This window comes from Notolepis coatsorum (assembly GCF_963971535.1).
Source record: "Notolepis coatsorum genome assembly, chromosome: 8".
NCBI classification, from domain to species: Eukaryota; Metazoa; Chordata; class Actinopteri; order Aulopiformes; family Paralepididae; genus Notolepis; species Notolepis coatsorum.
The window spans coordinates 53,148,681-53,172,528 of record NC_140172.1 but is presented as its reverse complement, the minus strand read 5'-3'; the positions used below and the strand labels follow the sequence as shown (position 1 = coordinate 53,172,528).

The 23,848-nt window shown below is 37.9% G+C and overlaps 1 protein-coding gene across 1 annotated transcript in view; it reads left to right on the top strand.

The window, feature by feature from the left end:
- The window catches only part of LOC311233451 (uncharacterized protein), a gene marked incomplete at its 3' end in the record, with an annotated part of 84,491 nt that overhangs the window by 22,696 nt on the left and 37,947 nt on the right, over positions 1–23,848 (top strand). Inside the window, exon 5 of the mRNA XM_084320418.1 lies at positions 91–23,460. Coding sequence (XP_084176544.1) covers positions 91–23,460 — 23,370 coding nt within the window. The remainder of the gene's footprint in view (positions 1–90; positions 23,461–23,848) is intronic.

The following is a 23,848-nucleotide window of genomic DNA, read 5'->3' as shown; positions in this document are numbered from 1 at the left end:
GACTGAAAAAGTCTGATTGCTGCATCCCTAATTTCAATTTCCCACTGTTGGACTTGATTGTAATACAAGCCTATTTTCCCATTTTGACAGGATAAGCTGATTGTCATGAAAGCTGAGCTCAGCAGATGGAAAGCAGTTGAAACGATGAAGGAAGAGACAAGGTCAGTGGGTAAACTAATGGCTCAGCAATCACAGGATGAGACAGATGATCAATATCACAAAACCTCTGAAACTCTAAGGGACAAAGTTGAAGCAGACGATGAAATAACAAAGGACACCGCTTCAAGACAAGCTGTGAAAACTGAGATCGAGCTGCAGAGAGAGGAACTGAAATCTGTTATGGAGAACATAAAGATAGAGAAAGAATATCTGGCTCAATTGAGGACAGACATTTTGGAAGAAAGATTAAAGAATGATGACCAGATGGAAAGGGAGATAAGCCTGAGAGAGATGACAAAAATGGAGAGTCAGATTTCTAAACTCAAGGAGGAAGAGGAGATACTCAAGGAGCGAATGAAGAGTGCTATGGACACTTTTGAGATGAAAAATCACGAGATCCAAACAGTAATTACGGAAACAGATTACCTACAGAGCCAGAGACAGGAGGCTGAAATTTGGCTAAAACAGATAAAGCAGAAAATGGGAGATTTGAAACTAACAAATGAACTGGAGAGATACACAGAGACATTTGAGACCACAAAGCCAATGGAAGACATGAGTTCTGAGATTGAAAACACCATGGAGAGGACAGGACAAAGGAGAGAGGAGTCTGAAACGGAGAAGTATGAAATGGAAAAAATGGAAAGTCAGATTTCCAAACTCAAGGAGGAAGAGGAGATAATCAAGGAGCGAATAAGGAGTGCTATGGACACCTTGGAGCTGAAAAACCACGAGATCCAAACAGTAATTATGGAAATGGATGACCTACAGAGCCAGAGACAGGAGGCTGATACTTGGCTAAAACAGACAGGACAAAGGAGAGAGGAGTCAGACAAGACTCTTGTAGACGATGAGCAAATGGAATCAGCTAATTATGAGATAAGAAAACTTCTTGAAGTAGTTGCTAGAACGCGACACACTGTGCAACAAACAAAACTAGGACTTCAAAACCAAACGGAAGAGATTAACACGAGCAGGGATGATGAATACAAGACAAATAGAGAGATCCAGAGGTTGGTGCTGGAGGTGGACCAAATCAGAGAAGTGCTGAAGATGGTGATGGTGGAAACGAAGCAAAGTGAAATGAGCAACGTTAAACAAAGGAAAAGCGAGGCATCTGAACAGAAGAGAGAGCTGGAGCAAAGGCTGGAGGAAACCTGGAGAGAGAGGAATGAGCTGGACGTTATAAAAATAAACATGCAGAGACAAATGGAAGACATGAGTTACAAGATTGAGGTGGAAAAACAAAACATAAGAGCTGCATTTGAAAAGTGTAAAACTGAAATTGCGCAGCAAAAGAAGGACATGGAATCTGTCATAGAAAGCATAAAGAGAGAAAAAGAACAGCTTGTACAATTGAAGGTTTGTGCTGACAGATGGAGAATGGAAACAGGTGCAAAGGCTAGAACAGGAAGGGATACCGAGCCTAAACCGACTGAGAAGAAAATGGCCACAGAAAAAGAAGAAACGGAAAATGAATCCCCCAAAAAGAAAAGAAAAAGAAAAAAGAAAAGAGAAAAAATCAAGGAGGACATAAGGATATCGATAGCCGACTTGGATCAGAAACATGAAACAATTGGAAAGCTGGGCGAGGCGATATGTGACCAAGAGAAGCAAAAACAAGAGGTTGAAATGGAGGCGGCAAAGACAAAGACAGAACTGGAAAATCTATGTGAAGTTCAGGCCGATCTGCAAAGGCAACGAGAGGACATTGAAACACTGAGGGCAGACGTTAAGGCAGAGAGAGAAGAGATTCAGATTGTGAAACAGCGGGTCGAGGCGGACAAAAAGGATGCACAATTGACAAGACAACAAGCTAATTCAGAAATAAACAAGTTGAACCACATGAAGGATGACATCGAGAGAGAGAAGCAAGAGCTTGACAACAAGATTCAAATGGCCAAGAGAGAGATGAAGGAGATGGAATTGTTGAAGTCTGAGTTGGAGGTAAAGAGTAAAGAAAATGAACAGACCATTAGGAAGGCAGTGAGAAAAAAGGACGAAATTAAAAGCATGTGTTCTGAGATAGAAAGGGAAAAGGGTGCACTCAAAAGAGAGACGCAGAAAAGAAAAAGAGAGCTGGACCAGAGGCTGGAGAAGACAATGAGAGCAAGGGACGAGCTGGACGTTATGAAGATAAAACTTCAGCGACAAAGGGAAGAGATGGAATGTGAAATGGCAGCCTTCAAGAGAAAAAATAAAAATACAGAGGACAAGGCAGGCCTCACTCACTCTCAAGAAACGCAAACAGAAAGTCCAAGGACACAAATGGAAGTGATGAGTGACAATGCTGAGAAAGATAAAGCAGACTTCATTGAAGGTTTTGACATGCTAACCAAAGAAAGAGCTGAGCTGGAACATCTGAGAGCTGAGATAGAGCAGCATAGGCATGACATGGAAACTGTGATGGAGAATATTAACAGGGAGTCAGAATATTTGGAACGGCAGAAGACAGATGTGGACAAAAACAAAGCAACGATGGATGATAGGGATGAAATGAATAGGGATATGAGTGAGCTGAAAGTCAAACATGTGGAAATAGTCAGAGAGAAGGAAGACATGGAAAACCAAATCTCCAAACTCACAGATGAACAGGATGTGACCAATAAGGAATTAAAAACGGCAATGGACAAACTGGAGCTGAGAAACATAGAGATCGAAAGACTCAAAGATGACACAAGTAACTTTCAAAATGAGAGACGAGCACTCCAAGTTGCATTGGAAATTATAAAGAAGGAAATGGAAAAGCTAGATGAAATGAAGGCTGATCTACAAAATCAACAGAAGGAGATCAAGACACTGAGAGCTGAGATCAAGACGGAGAGAGATAGGATGGGGATAATGCAATCGGAGTTAGAGATAACAAAGGTGGATTTTGAAAAGAAAAAGAAACAAGCTGCAGCAGAAAGGGATAAGATCAACCATATGTTGGACAATATCAAAAGGCAAAAACAAGACCTTGACGACACGTCGGAAAGGGCTAAAAAAGAGATACAAGAGAAGGAAGTGGTAATGGCTGAACTGAAAGTGGCAAGGAAAGACAATGAACAGACAATGGGGAGAGCCAATAAAAAACAGCAAGAAGCCAAAACCATGTGGGCTAAGAAAGAAATGGAAGTGGGTGCACTTAAAAGAGAGACACGAAAGAGAAGAAGAGAGCTAGACCAAAGTCCAGAAAAGACCACGAGAGAGAGAGATGAGTTGGACATCATGAAGCCTAAGACGGAGAGACAAAAGATGTATGAACAGGGAATGGAAGAGGCAAATAAAGTGAAGAGCCTTATGGATGTGGCCAACCACATTCAAAAGCAATGGGAAGAGATCAAAGCTAGTATGGAAGAAAACAAGATGAAGGAGAAACAATTAGAAGAAATTAAGGAACAGTTTGAAAAGGAGAAACAAGACCTAAGTAAAGGCCAAAGCACCCTAACCCTGGAACGAGCTGGAGTGGAACACATGAAAATGGAGATATATCTTCAAAGAGAGAATATGGTATCCATCTTAGAGGACATGAAGAAAGAGAAAGTGTATCTGGAAGAATTGAAGGCAAATGTAAACAAAGAGAGTAAAGCTATGGATGAGGAAAAGGAAAGAATAGAAAACAACTGGGCTCAGTTGAAACTGAAAGAGGAAAAAATGGACAAAGAAAAGGAGACCCTGCAGTGTCAGGCAACTAGACTAAACGCAGAACGACAGAGACTGAGGGAGGAAGCTGGTAGAAATGTGGAAGATGTGAACAGTGGGAGGGAGGAAGTAAAAATGGAAACACTTGAGAGGAAACAAAGGCAAATCGGCAAAGAAGAAGATGTGATAGCAGAGCTGGTGCGTATAATGAAGGATGTCATGAAGAGGAAAGATGAAATTGAAGTTGCCACAGAGGCTACAATGAGAGAATCTCATTGTAGCCTGATCAATCTTCAACAAGTTAGGGCTGAAATAGAGAGCAACAAAGAAGCAATAATTGACAGAAGGGATCAAATGGAAAGGAGTTTGTCTGAGCTGCGAATGAGAAAAGATGATGTAATGACAACAGTGAAGGCCGTAAAAGACCTAGAACGAGATGAGCAACAAATCAAAAGGGAAAAGGAGAGGCTGGACTTGATCGAGTCAGAACTACAAAAGGAGTCGGACAACAACGATAATGTCCTCAGTGAGATAAGAAGAGAGAAGGAGAAACTGAGGGAATTGTCCATCCGAGTTCAAAAGGAAAGGGAAGAACTCGAGAGTGTCATTGCCCGGGAGAAAAAAGAACAGGCCCTCTTAGATGACGACATGAAAATACGAGCAGGAGATCTGCAGAATAGCATCAGTATTGCAATGAGAGAAAAACTACATCTAGAATGTTTAAAGAATGACATAGTGCAGAAGAAGAATGAGATTGACGCTTCCATGGATGTTATGCGCAAAGAGGTTAAGCATCTTAGGCAGAGGAAGAGTGATATAGAGATGGAGAGGAAAACAATACTTGAGGAAAAGGACAGAGTGGAAAAAGATTTGGCTGGTCTGACCAGAGAGGAGATTGGAGAAAAGGAAGCCATCAAAGTCACAGACCTAGGGGAGACACGTGAAGACGTCAGAAAGAAAATGGATGACTTGGAGGAGAAAAGGGAGGACATCCAAAGACTGAGTTTCAAGTTGAAACACCAGCGTGATGAATTGACAAACCAGAGAGAACAGCTGGATTCAAATCTTAACCTCATACAAAGAGAGAGGGACAATCTAAAGAGAATGAAATCTGACACAGTGACAATGACAGAAGACATGAAGAATGAATGGAAGCAAAAGCTCATGGGGAAGAAACAAGAATTTGAAAAGATCAAGAAGGACTTGGAACGAGAAAAAGAAGAGCTTGATAGAATGAACAGGACGACAAATGAAGAGAAACTCGATTTAGAGTTCATGAAGTCTAACACCCAGAAACAACTTGGCGTAATAGAACAGGAGAAAAAAGATTTGGAAAAAGAAAGAGAAAGGCAGGAAATCATAGAGATTGAGCTAAAAAAGAAATCAGACATTGACAATGTCCTTGATGAGATATGTAAAAAACAAGAGAGCATAAGAATGTTGGCTGTCCAAGTTCAAAAGGAAAAAGAGGAACTTGAGAGTGAAAGGAAGTCTTTTGACCAAAACAAGAAAGAAAAAGAACTCATAGATGATGAAATCAAAAGACAAATAGAAGAACTGCAAAACAGCCGCAATGTTGTAATGAAAGAAAAACAACATCTTGTTTTGAAAAATGAACAGCTTGGGAGGACAATGGAACAAATACAACTCAAGAATGAAGACATGCAAAGACTAAGATCAGAATTGGAAAATGAGTGTGATGAACTCAATACAAAGAAAGAGAAGTTGGGTGCTCATCTTGAACGTACACACAGAGAGAAGGAAGATCTATCAAGAATGAAGTCTGATATAGCATCAAGGACACAAGAACTTGAGAATGAATGGATCCAGAATCTTGTGTTGGAAAAAGAACGACTTGAAAAGCTCAGGAACGAGATTGAAGCAGAGAAAAATGACCTTGAAAGATTCAAAAAGATAATGAACAAAGAAAAACTGAATTTGGAGTTGAAGGAATCCGACACCCAGGAAAAAATTGACACACTAGACCAAGAAAAACAAGAATTAGAAAAGGAAAAAGAAAGAATGGACATGATCAAGATTGAGCTACAAAGGACATCAGACAACAATGATATTGTCCTTGAGGACATAAGTAAAGAGAAGGAGAGCTTAAATGATTGGGCTGTACAGGTTCAAAGTGAAAAGGAAGAACTTGAGAACTTTGAAAAGATTGTTTTCCAGAAAAAGAAAGACCAAGAACGCATGGATGATGACATCAAAAGACAAACACAAGAACTGCAAAACAGCCACATTCTGGTAATGAAACAAAAGGATGATCTGGAATGTGTCAGGAAGGATGTAATGCAGAAGAAAGATGAGATTGATGCTTCCATGGAAAGCTTAACTAGAGAGAAAGATCACCTTGAACAAAGGAAGACATTCATGGGCCGGGAGAGGAAAACAATTGATGATGACATTATAAGACAAATGGAGCAATTACAACAAAAAAATGAAGACATGCAAAGACTAAGATCAGCATTGGAACACGAGTGTGATGAACTCAATACAAAGAAAGAGAAGTTGGATGCTCATCTTGAACTTACACACAGAGAGAAGGAAGATCTATCAAGATTGAAGTCTGATATAGCATCAAAGACAAAAGAACTTGAGAATGAATGGATCCAGAATCTTGTGTTGGAAAAAGAACGACTTGAAAAGCTCAGGAACGAGATTGAAGCAGAGAAAAATGACATTGAAAGATTCAACAAGATAATGAACAAAGAAAAACTTAATTTGGAGTTGAAGGAATCCGACACCCAGGAACAAATTGACATACTAGACCAAGAAAAACAAGAATTAGAAAGGGAAAAAGAAAGAATGGACATGATCAAGATTGAGCTACAAAAGACATCAGACAACAATGATATTGTACTTGAGGACATAATTAAAGAGATGGAGAGCTTAAAGGATTTGGCTGTACAGGTTCAAAGTGAAAAGGAAGAACTTGAGAACTTTGAAAAGATTGTTTTCCATAAAAAGAAAGACCAAGAACTCATGGATGATGACATCAAAAGACAAACACAAGAACTGCAAAACAGCCACATTCTGGTAATGAAAGAAAAGGATGATCTGGAATGTGTCAGGAAGGATGTAATGCAGAAGAAAGATGAGATTGACGCTTCCATGGAAAGCTTAACTAGAGAGAAAGATCACCTTGAACAAAGGAAGCCTTTCATGGACTGGGAGAGGAAAACAATTGATGATGACATTATAAGACAAATGGAGCAATTACAACAAAAAAATGAAGACATACAAAGACTAAGATCAGCATTGGAACACGAGTGTGATGAACTCAATACAAAGAAAGAGAAGTTGGATGCTCATCTTGAACTTACACACAGAGAGAAGGAAGATCTATCAAGATTGAAGTCTGATATAGCATCAAAGACACAAGAACTTGAGAATGAATGGATCCAGAATTCTGTGTTGGAAAAAGAACGACTTGAAAAGCTCAGGAACGAGATGGAGGCACAGAGAAATGACCTTGAAAGATTCAACAAGATAATGAACAAAGAAAAACTGGATTTGGAATTGAAGGAATCTGACACCCAGAAACAATTTGACACACTAGACCAAGAAAAACAAGAATTAGAAAAGGAAAAAGAAAGAGTGGAAGTGATCAAGATTGAGCTACAAAAGACATCAGACAACAATGATATTGTACTTGAGGACATAATTAAAGAGATGGAGAGCTTAAAGGATTTGGCTGTCCAGGTTCAAAATGAAAAGGGAGAACATGAGGATTTAGAAAAGATTGTTGCCCAGAAGAAGAACGAACAAGAACTCATTGATGATGACATCAAAAGACAAACACAAGAACTGCAAAACAGCCACATTCTGGTAATGAAAGAAAAGGATGATCTGGAATGTGTCAGGAAGGATGTAATGCAAAAGAAAGATGAGATTGACGCTTCCATGGAAAGCTTAACTAGAGAGAAAGATCACCTTGAACAAAGGAAGACGTTCATGGACCAGGAGAGGAAAACAATTGATGATGACATTATAAGACAAATGGAGCAATTACAACAAAAAAATGAAGACATGCAAAGATTAAGATCAGCATTGGAACACGAGTGTGATGAACTCAATACAAAGAAAGAGAAGTTGGATGCTCATCTTGAACTTACACACAGAGAGGAGGAAGATCTATCAAGATTGAAGTCTGATATAGCATCAAAGACACAAGAACTTGAGAATGAATGGATCCAGAATTCTGTGTTGGAAAAAGAACGACTTGAAAAGCTCAGGAATGAGATGGAGGCAGAGAGAAATTACCTTGATAGATTCAACAAGATAATGAACAAAGAAAAACTGGATTTGGAATTGAAGGAATCTGACACCCAGAAACAAATTGACACACTAGACCAAGAAAAACAGGAAATAAAAAAGGAAAAAGAAAGACTGGATGTGACAAATATTGAGCTACAAAAGATATCAGACAACAACAAAATGGTCCTCGATGACATAAGTAAAGAGAAGGAGAGCTTAAATTATTTGGCTGTACAGCTTCAAAGTGAAAAGGAAGAACTTGAGAACTTTGAAATAATTGTTTCCCAGAAAAAGAAAGACCAAGAACTCATGGATGATGACATCAAAAGACAAAAACAAGAACTGGAATGTTTCAGGAGGGATGTAATGCAAAAGAAAGATGGAATTGACGCTTCCATGGAAAGCTTAACTAGAGAGAAAGATCACCTTGAACAAAGGAAGACTTTCATGGACCGGGAGAGGAAAACAATTGATGATGACATTATAAGACAAATGGAGCAATTACAACTACAAAATGAAGACATGCAAGGAGTAAGATCAGCATTGGAACATGAGTGTGATGAACTCAATACAAATAAAGAGAAGTTGGATGCTCATGTTGAACTTACACACAGAGAGAAGGAAGATCTATCAAGATTGAAGTCTGATATAGCATCAAAGACACAAGAACTTGAGAGTGAATGGATCCAGAATTCTGTGTTGGAAAAAGAACGACTTGAAAAGCTCAGGAACGAGATGGAGGCAGAGAGAAATGACCTTGAAAGATTCAACAAGATAGTGAACAAAGAAAAACTGGATTTGGAATTGAAGGGAGCTGACACCCAGAAACTATTTGACACACTAGACCAAGAAAAACAAGAATTACAAAAGGAAAAAGAAAGGCTGGACAAGATCAAGATTGAGCTACAAAAGACATCAGACAACAATGATATTGTATTTGAGGACATAATTAAAGAGATGGAGAGCTTAAAGGATTTGGCTGTCCAGGTTCAAAATGAAAAGGAAGAACATGAGGATTTAGAAAAGATTGTTGCCCAGAAGAAGAACGAACAAGAACTCATAGATGATGACATCAAAAGACAAACACAAGAACTGCAAAACAGCCACATTCTGGTAATGAAAGAAAAGGATGATCTGGAATGTGTCAGGAAGGATGTAATGCAGAAGAAAGATGAGATTGACGCTTCCATGGAAAGCTTAACTAGAGAGAAAGATCACCTTGAACAAAGGAAGACTTTCATGGACCGGGAGAGGAAAACAATTGATGATGACATTATAAGACAAATGGAGCAATTACAACAAAAAAATGAATACATGCAAAGATTAAGATCAGCATTGGAACACGAGTGTGATGAACTCAATACAAAGAAAGAGAAGTTGGATGCTCATCTTAAACTTACACAGAGAGAGAAGGGAGATCTATCAAGTTTGAAGTCTGATATAGCATCAAAGACACAAGAACTTGAGAATGAATGGATCCAGAATTCTGTGTTGGAAAAAGAACGACTTGAAAAGCTCAGGAACGAGATGGAGGCAGAGAGAAATTACCTTGATAGATTCAACAAGATAATGAACAAAGAAAAACTGGATTTGGAATTGAAGGAATCTGACACCCAGAAACAAATTGACACACTACACCAAGAAAAACAAGAAATAAAAAAGGAAAAAGAAAGACTGGATGTGACAAAGATTGAGCTACAAAAGATATCAGACAACAACAAAATGGTCCTCGTTCACATAAGTAAAGAGAAGGAGAGCTTAAATTATTTGGCTGTACAGCTTCAAAATGAAAAGGAAGAACTTGAGAACTTTGAAATAATTGTTTCCCAGAAAAAGAAAGACCAAGAACTCATGGACGATGACATCAAAAGACAAAAACAAGAACTGGAATGTTTCAGGAAGGATGTAATGCAAAAGAAAGATGAGATTGACGCTTCCATGGAAAGCTTAACTAGAGAGAAAGATCACCTTGAACAAAGGAAAACTTTCATGGACCGGGAGAGGAAAACAATTGATGATGACATTATCAGACAAATGGAGCAATTACAACTACAAAATGAAGACATGCAAGGAGTAAGATCAGCATTGGAACATGAGTGTGATGAACTCAATACAAATAAAGAGAAATTGGATGCTCATGTTGAACTTACACACAGAGAGAAGGAAGATCTATCAAGATTGAAGTCTGATATAGCATCAAAGACACAAGAACTTGAGAGTGAATGGATCCAGAATTCTGTGTTGGAAAAAGAACGACTTGAAAAGCTCAGGAACAAGATGGAGGCAGAGAGAAATGACCTTGAAAGATTCAACAAGATAATGAACAAAGAAAAACTGGATTTGGAATTGAAGGGATCTGACACCCAGAAACTATTTGACACACTAGACCAAGAAAAACAAGAATTACAAAAGGAAAAAGAAAGGCTGGACAAGATCAAGATTGAGCTACAAAAGACATCAGACAACAATGATATTGTACTTGAGGACATAATTAAAGAGATGGAGTGCTTAAAGGATTTGGCTGTCCAGGTTCAATATGAAAAGGAAGAACATGAGGATTTAGAAAAGATTGTTGCCCAGAAGAAGAACGAACAAGAACTCATAGATGATGACATCAAAAGACAAACACAAGAACTGCAAAACAGCCACATTCTGGTAATGAAAGAAAAGGATGATCTGGAATGTGTCAGGAAGGATGTAATGCAGAAGAAAGATGAGATTGACGCTTCCATGGAAAGCTTAACTAGAGAGAAAGATCACCTTGAACAAAGGAAGACTTTCATGGACCGGGAGAGGAAAACAATTGATGATGACATTATAAGACAAATGGAGCAATTACAACTACAAAATGAAGACATGCAAAGACTAAGATCAGCATTGGAACATGAGTGTGATGAACTCAATACAAATAAAGAGAAGTTGGATGCTCATGTTGAACTTACACACAGAGAGAAGGAGGATCTATCAAGATTGAAGTCTGATATAGCATCAAAGACACAAGAACTTGAGAATGAATGGATCCAGAATTCTGTGTTGGAAAAAGAACGACTTGAAAAGCTCATGAACGAGATGGAGGCAGAGAGAAATTACCTTGAAAGATTCAACAAGATAATGAACAAAGAAAAACTGGATTTGGAATTGAAGGAATCTGCCACCCAGAAACAAATTGACACGCTAGACCAAGAAAAACAAGAAATAGAAAAGGAAAAAGAAAGACTGGATGTGATAAAGATTGAGCTACAAAAGACATCAGACAACAACAAAATGGTCCTCGATGACATAAGTAAAGAGAAGGAGAGCTTAAATTATTTGGCTGTACAGCTTCAAAGTGAAAAGGAAGAACTTGAGAACTTTGAAATAATTGTTTCCCAGAAAAAGAAAGACCAAGAACTCATGGATGATGACATCAAAAGACAAACACAACAACTGGAATGTTTCAGGAAGGATGTAATGCAAAAGAAAGATGAGATTGACGCTTCCATGGAAAGCTTAACTAGAGAGAAAGATCACCTTGAACAAAGGAAGACTTTCATGGACCGGGAGAGGAAAACAATTGATGATGACATTATAAGACAAATGGAGCAATTACAACTACAAAATGAAGACATGCAAAGACTAAGATCAGCATTGGAACATGAGTGTGATGAACTCAATACAAATAAAGAGAAGTTGGATGCTCATGTTGAACTTACACACAGAGAGAAGGAAGATCTATCAAGATTGAAGTCTGATATAGCATCAAAGACACAAGAACTTGAGAATGAATGGATCCAGAATTCTGTGTTGGAAAAAGAACGACTTGAAGAGCTCATGAACGAGATGGAGGCAGAGAGAAATTACCTTGAAAGATTCAACAAGATAATGAACAAAGAAAAACTGGATTTGGAATTGAAGGAATCTGACACCCAGAAACAAATTGACACGCTAGACCAAGAAAAACAAGAAATAGAAAAGGAAAAAGAAAGACTGGATGTGATAAAGATTGAGCTACAAAAGACATCAGACAACAACAAAATGGTCCTCGATGACATAAGTAAAGAGAAGGAGAGCTTAAATTATTTGGCTGTACAGCTTCAAAGTGAAAAGGAAGAACTTGAGAACTTTGAAATAATTGTTTCCCAGAAAAAGAAAGACCAAGAACTCATGGATGATGACATCAAAAGACAAACACAACAACTGGAATGTTTCAGGAAGGATGTAATGCAAAAGAAAGATGAGATTGACGCTTCCATGGAAAGCTTAACTAGAGAGAAAGATCACCTTGAACAAAGGAAGACTTTCATGGACCGGGAGAGGAAAACAATTGATGATGACATTATAAGACAAATGGAGCAATTACAACTACAAAATGAAGACATGCGAAGAGTAAGATCAGCATTGGAACACGAGTGTGATGAACTCAATACAAAGAAAGAGAAGTTGGATGCTCATCTTGAACTTACACACAGAGAGAAGGAAGATCTATCAAGATTGAAGTCTGATATAGCATCAAAGACACAAGAACTTGAGAATGAATGGATCCAGAATTCTGTGTTGGAAAAAGAACGACTTGAAAAGCTCAGGAACGAGATGGAGGCAGAGAGAAATGACCTTGATAGATTCAACAAGATAATGAACAAAGAAAAACTGGATTTGGAATTGAAGGAATCTGACACCCAGAAACAATTTGACACACTAGACCAAGAAAAACAAGAATTAGAAAAGGAAAAAGAAAGGCTGGACATGATCAAGATTGAGCTACAAAAGACATCAGACAACAATGATATTGTACTTGAGGACATAATTAAAGAGATGGAGAGCTTAAAGGATTTGGCTGTCCAGGTTCAAAATGAAAAGGGAGAACATGAGGATTTAGAAAAGATTGTTGCCCAGAAGAAGAACGAACAAGAACTCATTGATGATGACATCAAAAGACAAACACAAGAACTGCAAAACAGCCACATTCTGGTAATGAAAGAAAAGGATGATCTGGAATGTGTCAGGAAGGATGTAATGCAAAAGAAAGATGAGATTGACGCTTCCATGGAAAGCTTAACTAGAGAGAAAGATCACCTTGAACAAAGGAAGACTTTCATGGACCGGGAGAGGAAAACAATTGATGATGACATTATAAGACAAATGGAGCAATTACAACTACAAAATGAAGACATGCAAAGACTAAGATCAGCATTGGAACACGAGTGTGACGAACTCAATACAAAGAAAGAGAAGTTGGATGCTCATCTTGAACTTACACACAGAGAGGAGGAAGATCTATCAAGATTGAAGTCTGATATAGCATCAAAGACACAAGAACTTGAGAATGAATGGATCCAGAATTCTGTGTTGGAAAAAGAACGACTTGAAAAGCTCAGGAACGAGATGGAGGCAGAGAGAAATGACCTTGATAGATTCAACAAGATAATGAACAAAGAAAAACTGGATTTGGAATTGAAGGAATCTGACACCCAGAAACAATTTGACACACTAGACCAAGAAAAACAAGAATTAGAAAAGGAAAAAGAAAGGCTGGACATGATCAAGATTGAGCTACAAAAGACATCAGACAACAATGATATTGTACTTGAGGACATAATTAAAGAGATGGAGAGCATAAAGGATTTGGCTGTCCAGGTTCAAAATGAAAAGCGAGAACATGAGGATTTAGAAAAGATTGTTGCCCAGAAGAAGAATGAACAAGAACTCATTGATGATGACATCAAAAGACAAACACAAGAACTGCAAAACAGCCACATTCTGGTAATGAAAGAAAAGGATGATCTGGAATGTGTCAGGAAGGATGTAATGCAAAAGAAAGATGAGATTGACGCTTCCATGGAAAGCTTAACTAGAGAGAAAGATCACCTTGAACAAAGGAAGACTTTCATGGACCGGGAGAGGAAAACAATTGATGATGACATTATAAGACAAATGGAGCAATTACAACTACAAAATGAAGACATGCAAAGACTAAGATCAGCATTGGAACACGAGTGTGATGAACTCAATACAAAGAAAGAGAAGTTGGATGCTCATCTTGAACTTACACACAGAGAGGAGGAAGATCTATCAAGATTGAAGTCTGATATAGCATCAAAGACACAAGAACTTGAGAATGAATGGATCCAGAATTCTGTGTTGGAAAAAGAACGACTTGAAAAGCTCAGGAACGAGATGGAGGCAGAGAGAAATGACCTTGATAGATTCAACAAGATAATGAACAAAGAAAAACTGGATTTGGAATTGGAGGAATCTGACACCCAGAAACAATTTGACACACTAGACCAAGAAAAACAAGAATTAGAAAAGGAAAAAGAAAGGCTGGACATGATCAAGATTGAGCTACAAAAGACATCAGACAACAATGATATTGTACTTGAGGACATAATTAAAGAGATGGAGAGCTTAAAGGATTTGGCTGTCCAGGTTCAAAATGAAAAGGGAGAACATGAGGATTTAGAAAAGATTGTTGCCCAGAAGAAGAACGAACAAGAACTCATTGATGATGACATCAAAAGACAAACACAAGAACTGCAAAACAGCCACATTCTGGTAATGAAAGAAAAGGATGATCTGGAATGTGTCAGGAAGGATGTAATGCAAAAGAAAGATGAGATTGACGCTTCCATGGAAAGCTTAACTAGAGAGAAAGATCACCTTGAACAAAGGAAGACTTTCATGGACCGGGAGAGGAAAACAATTGATGATGACATTATAAGACAAATGGAGCAATTACAACTACAAAATGAAGACATGCAAAGACTAAGATCAGCATTGGAACACGAGTGTGATGAACTCAATACAAAGAAAGAGAAGTTGGATGCTCATCTTGAACTTACACACAGAGAGGAGGAAGATCTATCAAGATTGAAGTCTGATATAGCATCAAAGACACAAGAACTTGAGAATGAATGGATCCAGAATTCTGTGTTGGAAAAAGAACGACTTGAAAAGCTCTGGAACGAGATCGAGGCAGAGAGAAATGACCTTGAAAGATTCAACAAGATAATGAACAAAGAAAAACTGGATTTGGAATTGAAGGAATCTGACACCCAGAAACAATTTGACACACTAGACCAAGAAAAACAAGAATTAGAAAAGGAAAAAGAACGACATGAAAAGCTCAGGAACGAGATGGAGGCAGAGAGGAACGACCTTGAAAGATTCAACAAGATAATGAACAAAGAAAAACTGGATTTGGAATTGAAGGAATCTGACACCCAGAAACAAATTGACACACTAGACCAAGAAAAACAAGAAATAGAAAAGGAAAAAGAAAGACTGGACGTGATAAAGGTTGAGCTACAAAAGATATCAGACAACAACGAAATGGTCCTCGATGACATAAGTAAAGAGAAGGAGAGCTTAAATTATTTGGCCGTACAGCTTCAAAGTGAAAAGGAAGAACTTGAGAACTTTGACATTATTGTTTCCCAGAAAAAGAAAGACCAAGAACTCATGGATGATGACATCAAAAGACAAACACAAGAACTGGAATGTTTCAGGAAGGATGTAATGCAAAAGAAAGATGAGATCGACGCTTCCATGGAAAGCTTAACTAGAGAGAAAGATCACCTTGAACAAAGGAATACCTTCATGGACCGGGAGAGGAAAACAATTGATGATGACATTATAAGACAAATGAAGCAATTACAACTAAAAAATGAAGACATGCAAAGACTAAGATCAGCATTGGAACACGAGTGTGATGAACTCAATACAAAGAAAGAGAAGTTGGATGCTCATCTTGAACTTACACACAGAGAGAAGGAAGATCTATCAAGATTGAAGTCTGATATAGCATCAAAGACACAAGAACTTGAGAATGAATGGATCCAGAATTCTGTGTTGGAAAAAGAACGACTTGAAAAGCTCAGGAACGAGATGGAGGCAGAGAGAAATGACCTTGATAGATTCAACAAGATAATGAACAAAGAAAAACTGGATTTGGAATTGAAGGAATCTGACACCCAGAAACAATTTGACACACTAGACCAAGAAAAACAAGAATTAGAAAAGGAAAAAGAAAGGCTGGACATGATCAAGATTGAGCTACAAAAGACATCAGACAACAATGATATTGTACTTGAGGACATAATTAAAGAGATGGAGAGCTTAAAGGATTTGGCTGTCCAGGTTCAAAATGAAAAGGGAGAACATGAGGATTTAGAAAAGATTGTTGCCCAGAAGAAGAACGAACAAGAACTCATTGATGATGACATCAAAAGACAAACACAAGAACTGCAAAACAGCCACATTCTGGTAATGAAAGAAAAGGATGATCTGGAATGTGTCAGGAAGGATGTAATGCAAAAGAAAGATGAGATTGACGCTTCCATGGAAAGCTTAACTAGAGAGAAAGATCACCTTGAACAAAGGAAGACTTTCATGGACCGGGAGAGGAAAACAATTGATGATGACATTATAAGACAAATGGAGCAATTACAACTACAAAATGAAGACATGCAAAGACTAAGATCAGCATTGGAACACGAGTGTGATGAACTCAATACAAAGAAAGAGAAGTTGGATGCTCATCTTGAACTTACACACAGAGAGGAGGAAGATCTATCAAGATTGAAGTCTGATATAGCATCAAAGACACAAGAACTTGAGAATGAATGGATCCAGAATTCTGTGTTGGAAAAAGAACGACTTGAAAAGCTCTGGAACGAGATCGAGGCAGAGAGAAATGACCTTGAAAGATTCAACAAGATAATGAACAAAGAAAAACTGGATTTGGAATTGAAGGAATCTGACACCCAGAAACAATTTGACACACTAGACCAAGAAAAACAAGAATTAGAAAAGGAAAAAGAACGACATGAAAAGCTCAGGAACGAGATGGAGGCAGAGAGGAACGACCTTGAAAGATTCAACAAGATAATGAACAAAGAAAAACTGGATTTGGAATTGAAGGAATCTGACACCCAGAAACAAATTGACACACTAGACCAAGAAAAACAAGAAATAGAAAAGGAAAAAGAAAGACTGGACGTGATAAAGGTTGAGCTACAAAAGATATCAGACAACAACGAAATGGTCCTCGATGACATAAGTAAAGAGAAGGAGAGCTTAAATTATTTGGCCGTACAGCTTCAAAGTGAAAAGGAAGAACTTGAGAACTTTGACATTATTGTTTCCCAGAAAAAGAAAGACCAAGAACTCATGGATGATGACATCAAAAGACAAACACAAGAACTGGAATGTTTCAGGAAGGATGTAATGCAAAAGAAAGATGAGATTGACGCTTCCATGGAAAGCTTAACTAGAGAGAAAGATCACCTTGAACAAAGGAATACCTTCATGGACCGGGAGAGGAAAACAATTGATGATGACATTATAAGACAAATGAAGCAATTACAACTAAAAAATGAAGACATGCAAAGACTAAGATCAGCATTGGAACACGAGTGTGATGAACTCAATACAAAGAAAGAGAAGTTGGATGCTCATCTTGAACTTACACACAGAGAGAAGGAAGATCTATCAAGATTGAAGTCTGATATAGCATCAAAGACACAAGAACTTGAGAATGAATGGATCCAGAATTCTGTGTTGGAAAAAGAACGACTTGAAAAGCTCAGGAACGAGATGGAGGCAGAGAGAAATGACCTTGATAGATTCAACAAGATAATGAACAAAGAAAAACTGGATTTGGAATTGAAGGAATCTGACACCCAGAAACAATTTAACACACTAGACCAAGAAAAACAAGAATTAGAAAAGGAAAAAGAAAGGCTGGACATGATCAAGATTGAGCTACAAAAGACATCAGACAACAATGATATTGTACTTGGGGACATAATTAAAGAGATGGAGAGCTTAAAGGATTTGGCTGTCCAGGTTCAAAATGAAAAGGGAGAACATGAGGATTTAGAAAAGATTGTTGCCCAGAAGAAGAACGAACAAGAACTCATTGATGATGACATCAAAAGACAAACACAAGAACTGCAAAACAGCCACATTCTGGTAATGAAAGAAAAGGATGATCTGGAATGTGTCAGGAAGGATGTAATGCAAAAGAAAGATGAGATTGACGCTTCCATGGAAAGCTTAACTAGAGAGAAAGATCACCTTGAACAAAGGAAGACTTTCATGGACCGGGAGAGGAAAACAATTGATGATGACATTATAAGACAAATGGAGCAATTACAACTACAAAATGAAGACATGCAAAGACTAAGATCAGCATTGGAACACGAGTGTGATGATCTCAATACAAAGAAAGAGAAGTTGGATGCTCATCTTGAACTTACACACAGAGAGAAGGAAGATCTATCAAGATTGAAGTCTGATATAGCATCAAAGACACAAGAACTTGAGAATGAATGGATCCAGAATTCTGTGTTGGAAAAAGAACGACTTGACAAGCTCAGGAACGAGATGGAGGCAGAGAGAAATGACCTTGATAGATTCAACAAGATAATGAACAAAGAAAAACTGGATTTGGAATTGAAGGAATCTGACACGCAGAAACAAATTGACACACTAGACCAAGAAAAACAAGAATTAGAAAAGGAAAAAGAAAGGCTGGACATGATCAAGATTGAGCTACAAAAGACATCAGACAACAATGATATTGTACTTGGGGACATAATTAAAGAGATGGAGAGCTTAAAGGATTTGGCTGTCCAGGTTCAAAATGAAAAGGGAGAACATGAGGATTTAGAAAAGATTGTTGCCCAGAAGAAGAACGAACAAGAACTCATTGATGATGACATCAAAAGACAAACACAAGAACTGCAAAACAGCCACATTCTGGTAATGAAAGAAAAGGATGATCTGGAATGTGTCAGGAAGGATGTAATGCAAAAGAAAGATGAGATTGACGCTTCCATGGAAAGCTTAACTAGAGAGAAAGATCACCTTGAACAAAGGAAGACTTTCATGGACCGGGAGAGGAAAACAATTGATGATGACATTATAAGACAAATGGAGCAATTACAACTACAAAATGAAGACATGCAAAGACTAAGATCAGCATTGGAACACGAGTGTGATGAACTCAATACAAAGAAAGAGAAGTTGGATGCTCATCTTGAACTTACACACAGAGAGGAGGAAGATCTATCAAGATTGAAGTCTGATATAGCATCAAAGACACAAGAACTTGAGAATGAATGGATCCAGAATTCTGTGTTGGAAAAAGAACGACTTGAAAAGCTCAGGAACGAGATGGAGGCAGAGAGAAATTACCTTGAAAGATTCAACAAGATAATGAACAAAGAAAAACTGGATTTGGAATTGAAGGTATCTGACACCCAGAAACAAATTGACACACTAGACCAAGAAAAACAAGAAATAGAAAAGGAAAAAGAAAGACTGGACGTGATAAAGGTTGAGCTACAAAAGATATCAGACAACAACGAAATGGTCCTCGATGACATAAGTAAAGAGAAGGAGAGCTTAAATTATTTGGCCGTACAGCTTCAAAGTGAAAAGGAAGAACTTGAGAACTTTGACATTATTGTTTCCCAGAAAAAGAAAGACCAAGAACTCATGGATGATGACATCAAAAGACAAACACAAGAACTGGAATGTTTCAGGAAGGATGTAATGCAAAAGAAAGATGAGATTGACGCTTCCATGGAAAGCTTAACTAGAGAGAAAGATCACCTTGAACAAAGGAATACCTTCATGGACCGGGAGAGGAAAACAATTGATGATGACATTATAAGACAAATGAAGCAATTACAACTAAAAAATGAAGACATGCAAAGACTAAGATCAGCATTGGAACACGAGTGTGATGAACTCAATACAAAGAAAGAGAAGTTGGATGCTCATCTTGAACTTACACACAGAGAGAAGGAAGATCTATCAAGATTGAAGTCTGATATAGCATCAAAGACACAAGAACTTGAGAATGAATGGATCCAGAATTCTGTGTTGGAAAAAGAACGACTTGAAAAGCTCAGGAACGAGATGGAGGCAGAGAGAAATGACCTTGATAGATTCAACAAGATAATGAACAAAGAAAAACTGGATTTGGAATTGAAGGAATCTGACACCCAGAAACAATTTAACACACTAGACCAAGAAAAACAAGAATTAGAAAAGGAAAAAGAAAGGCTGGACATGATCAAGATTGAGCTACAAAAGACATCAGACAACAATGATATTGTACTTGGGGACATAATTAAAGAGATGGAGAGCTTAAAGGATTTGGCTGTCCAGGTTCAAAATGAAAAGGGAGAACATGAGGATTTAGAAAAGATTGTTGCCCAGAAGAAGAACGAACAAGAACTCATTGATGATGACATCAAAAGACAAACACAAGAACTGCAAAACAGCCACATTCTGGTAATGAAAGAAAAGGATGATCTGGAATGTGTCAGGAAGGATGTAATGCAAAAGAAAGATGAGATTGACGCTTCCATGGAAAGCTTAACTAGAGAGAAAGATCACCTTGAACAAAGGAAGACTTTCATGGACCGGGAGAGGAAAACAATTGATGATGACATTATAAGACAAATGGAGCAATTACAACTACAAAATGAAGACATGCAAAGACTAAGATCAGCATTGGAACACGAGTGTGATGATCTCAATACAAAGAAAGAGAAGTTGGATGCTCATCTTGAACTTACACACAGAGAGAAGGAAGATCTATCAAGATTGAAGTCTGATATAGCATCAAAGACACAAGAACTTGAGAATGAATGGATCCAGAATTCTGTGTTGGAAAAAGAACGACTTGACAAGCTCAGGAACGAGATGGAGGCAGAGAGAAATGACCTTGATAGATTCAACAAGATAATGAACAAAGAAAAACTGGATTTGGAATTGAAGGAATCTGACACGCAGAAACAAATTGACACACTAGACCAAGAAAAACAAGAATTAGAAAAGGAAAAAGAAAGGCTGGACATGATCAAGATTGAGCTACAAAAGACATCAGACAACAATGATATTGTACTTGGGGACATAATTAAAGAGATGGAGAGCTTAAAGGATTTGGCTGTCCAGGTTCAAAATGAAAAGGGAGAACATGAGGATTTAGAAAAGATTGTTGCCCAGAAGAAGAACGAACAAGAACTCATTGATGATGACATCAAAAGACAAACACAAGAACTGCAAAACAGCCACATTCTGGTAATGAAAGAAAAGGATGATCTGGAATGTGTCAGGAAGGATGTAATGCAAAAGAAAGATGAGATTGACGCTTCCATGGAAAGCTTAACTAGAGAGAAAGATCACCTTGAACAAAGGAAGACTTTCATGGACCGGGAGAGGAAAACAATTGATGATGACATTATAAGACAAATGGAGCAATTACAACTACAAAATGAAGACATGCAAAGACTAAGATCAGCATTGGAACACGAGTGTGATGAACTCAATACAAAGAAAGAGAAGTTGGATGCTCATCTTGAACTTACACACAGAGAGGAGGAAGATCTATCAAGATTGAAGTCTGATATAGCATCAAAGACACAAGAACTTGAGAATGAATGGATCCAGAATTCTGTGTTGGAAAAAGAACGACTTGAAAAGCTCAGGAACGAGATGGAGGCAGAGAGAAATTACCTTGAAAGATTCAACAAGATAATGAACAAAGAAAAACTGGATTTGGAATTGAAGGTATCTGACACCCAGAAACAAATTGACACACTAGACCAAGAGAAACAAGAAATAGAAAAGGAAAAAGAAAGACTGGATGTGATAAAGATTGAGCTACAAAATACATCAGGCAACAACGAAATGGTCCTCGATGACATAAGTAAAGAGAAAGAGAGCTTAAATGATTTGGCCGTACAGCTTCAAAGTGAAAAGGAAGAACTTGAGAACTTTGACATTATTGTTTCCCAGAAAAAGAAAGACCAAGAACTCATGGATGATGACATCAAAAGACAAACACAAGAACTGGAATGTTTCAGGAAGGATGTAATGCAAAAGAAAGATGAGATTGACGCTTCCATGGAAAGCTTAACTAGAGAGAAAGATCACCTTGAACAAAGGAAGACTTTCATGGACCGGGAGAGGAAAACAATTGATGATGACATTATAAGACAAATGGAGCAATTACAACTACAAAATGAAGACATGCAAAGACTAAGATCAGCATTGGAACACGAGTGTGATGAACTCAATACAAAGAAAGAGAAGTTGGATGCTCATCTTGAACTTACACACAGAGAGGAGGAAGATCTATCAAGATTGAAGTCTGATATAGCATCAAAGACACAAGAACTTGAGAATGAATGGATCCAGAATTCTGTGTTGGAAAAAGAACGACTTGAAAATCTCAGGAACGAGATGGAGGCAGAGAGAAATGACCTTGATAGATTCAACAAGATAATGAACAAAGAAAAACTGGATTTGGAATTGAAGGAATCTGACACCCAGAAACAATTTGACACACTAGACCAAGAAAAACAAGAATTAGAAAAGGAAAAAGAAAGGCTGGACATGATCAAGATTGAGCTACAAAAGACATCAGACAACAATGATATTGTACTTGAGGACATAATTAAAGAGATGGAGAGCTTAAAGGATTTGGCTGTCCAGGTTCAAAATGAAAAGCGAGAACATGAGGATTTAGAAAAGATTGTTGCCCAGAAGAAGAATGAACAAGAACTCATTGATGATGACATCAAAAGACAAACACAAGAACTGCAAAACAGCCACATTCTGGTAATGAAAGAAAAGGATGATCTGGAATGTGTCAGGAAGGATGTAATGCAAAAGAAAGATGAGATTGACGCTTCCATGGAAAGCTTAACTAGAGAGAAAGATCACCTTGAACAAAGGAAGACTTTCATGGACCGGGAGAGGAAAACAATTGATGATGACATTATAAGACAAATGGAGCAATTACAACTACAAAATGAAGACATGCAAAGACTAAGATCAGCATTGGAACACGAGTGTGATGAACTCAATACAAAGAAAGAGAAGTTGGATGCTCATCTTGAACTTACACACAGAGAGGAGGAAGATCTATCAAGATTGAAGTCTGATATAGCATCAAAGACACAAGAACTTGAGAATGAATGGATCCAGAATTTTGTGTTGGAAAAAGAACGACTTGAAAAGCTCGAGAACGAGATGGAGGCAGAGAGAAATTACCTTGAAAGATTCAACAAGATAATGAACAAAGAAAAACTGGATTTGGAATTGAAGGTATCTGACACCCAGAAACAAATTGACACACTAGACCAAGAGAAACAAGAAATAGAAAAGGAAAAAGAAAGACTGGATGTGATAAAGATTGAGCTACAAAATACATCAGGCAACAACGAAATGGTCCTCGATGACATAAGTAAAGAGAAAGAGAGCTTAAATTATTTGGCCGTACAGCTTCAAAGTGAAAAGGAAGAACTTGAGAACTTTGACATTATTGTTTCCCAGGAAAAGAAAGACCAAGAACTCATGGATGATGACATCAAAAGACAAACACAAGAACTGGAATGTTTCAGGAAGGATGTAATGCAAAAGAAAGATGAGATTGACGCTTCCATGGAAAGCTTAACTAGAGAGAAAGATCACCTTGAACAAAGGAAGACCTTCATGGACCGGGAGAGGAAAACAATTGATGATGACATTATAAGACAAATGAAGCAATTACAACTAAAAAATGAAGACATGCAAAGACTAAGATCAGCATTGGAACACGAGTGTGATGAACTCAATACAAAGAAAGAGAAGTTGGATGCTCATCTTGAACTTACACACAGAGAGAAGGAAGATCTATCAAGATTGAAGTCTGATATAGCATCAAAGACACAAGAACTTGAGAATGAATGGATCCAGAATTCTGTGTTGGAAAAAGAACGACTTGAAAAGCTCTGGAACGAGATCGAGGCAGAGAGAG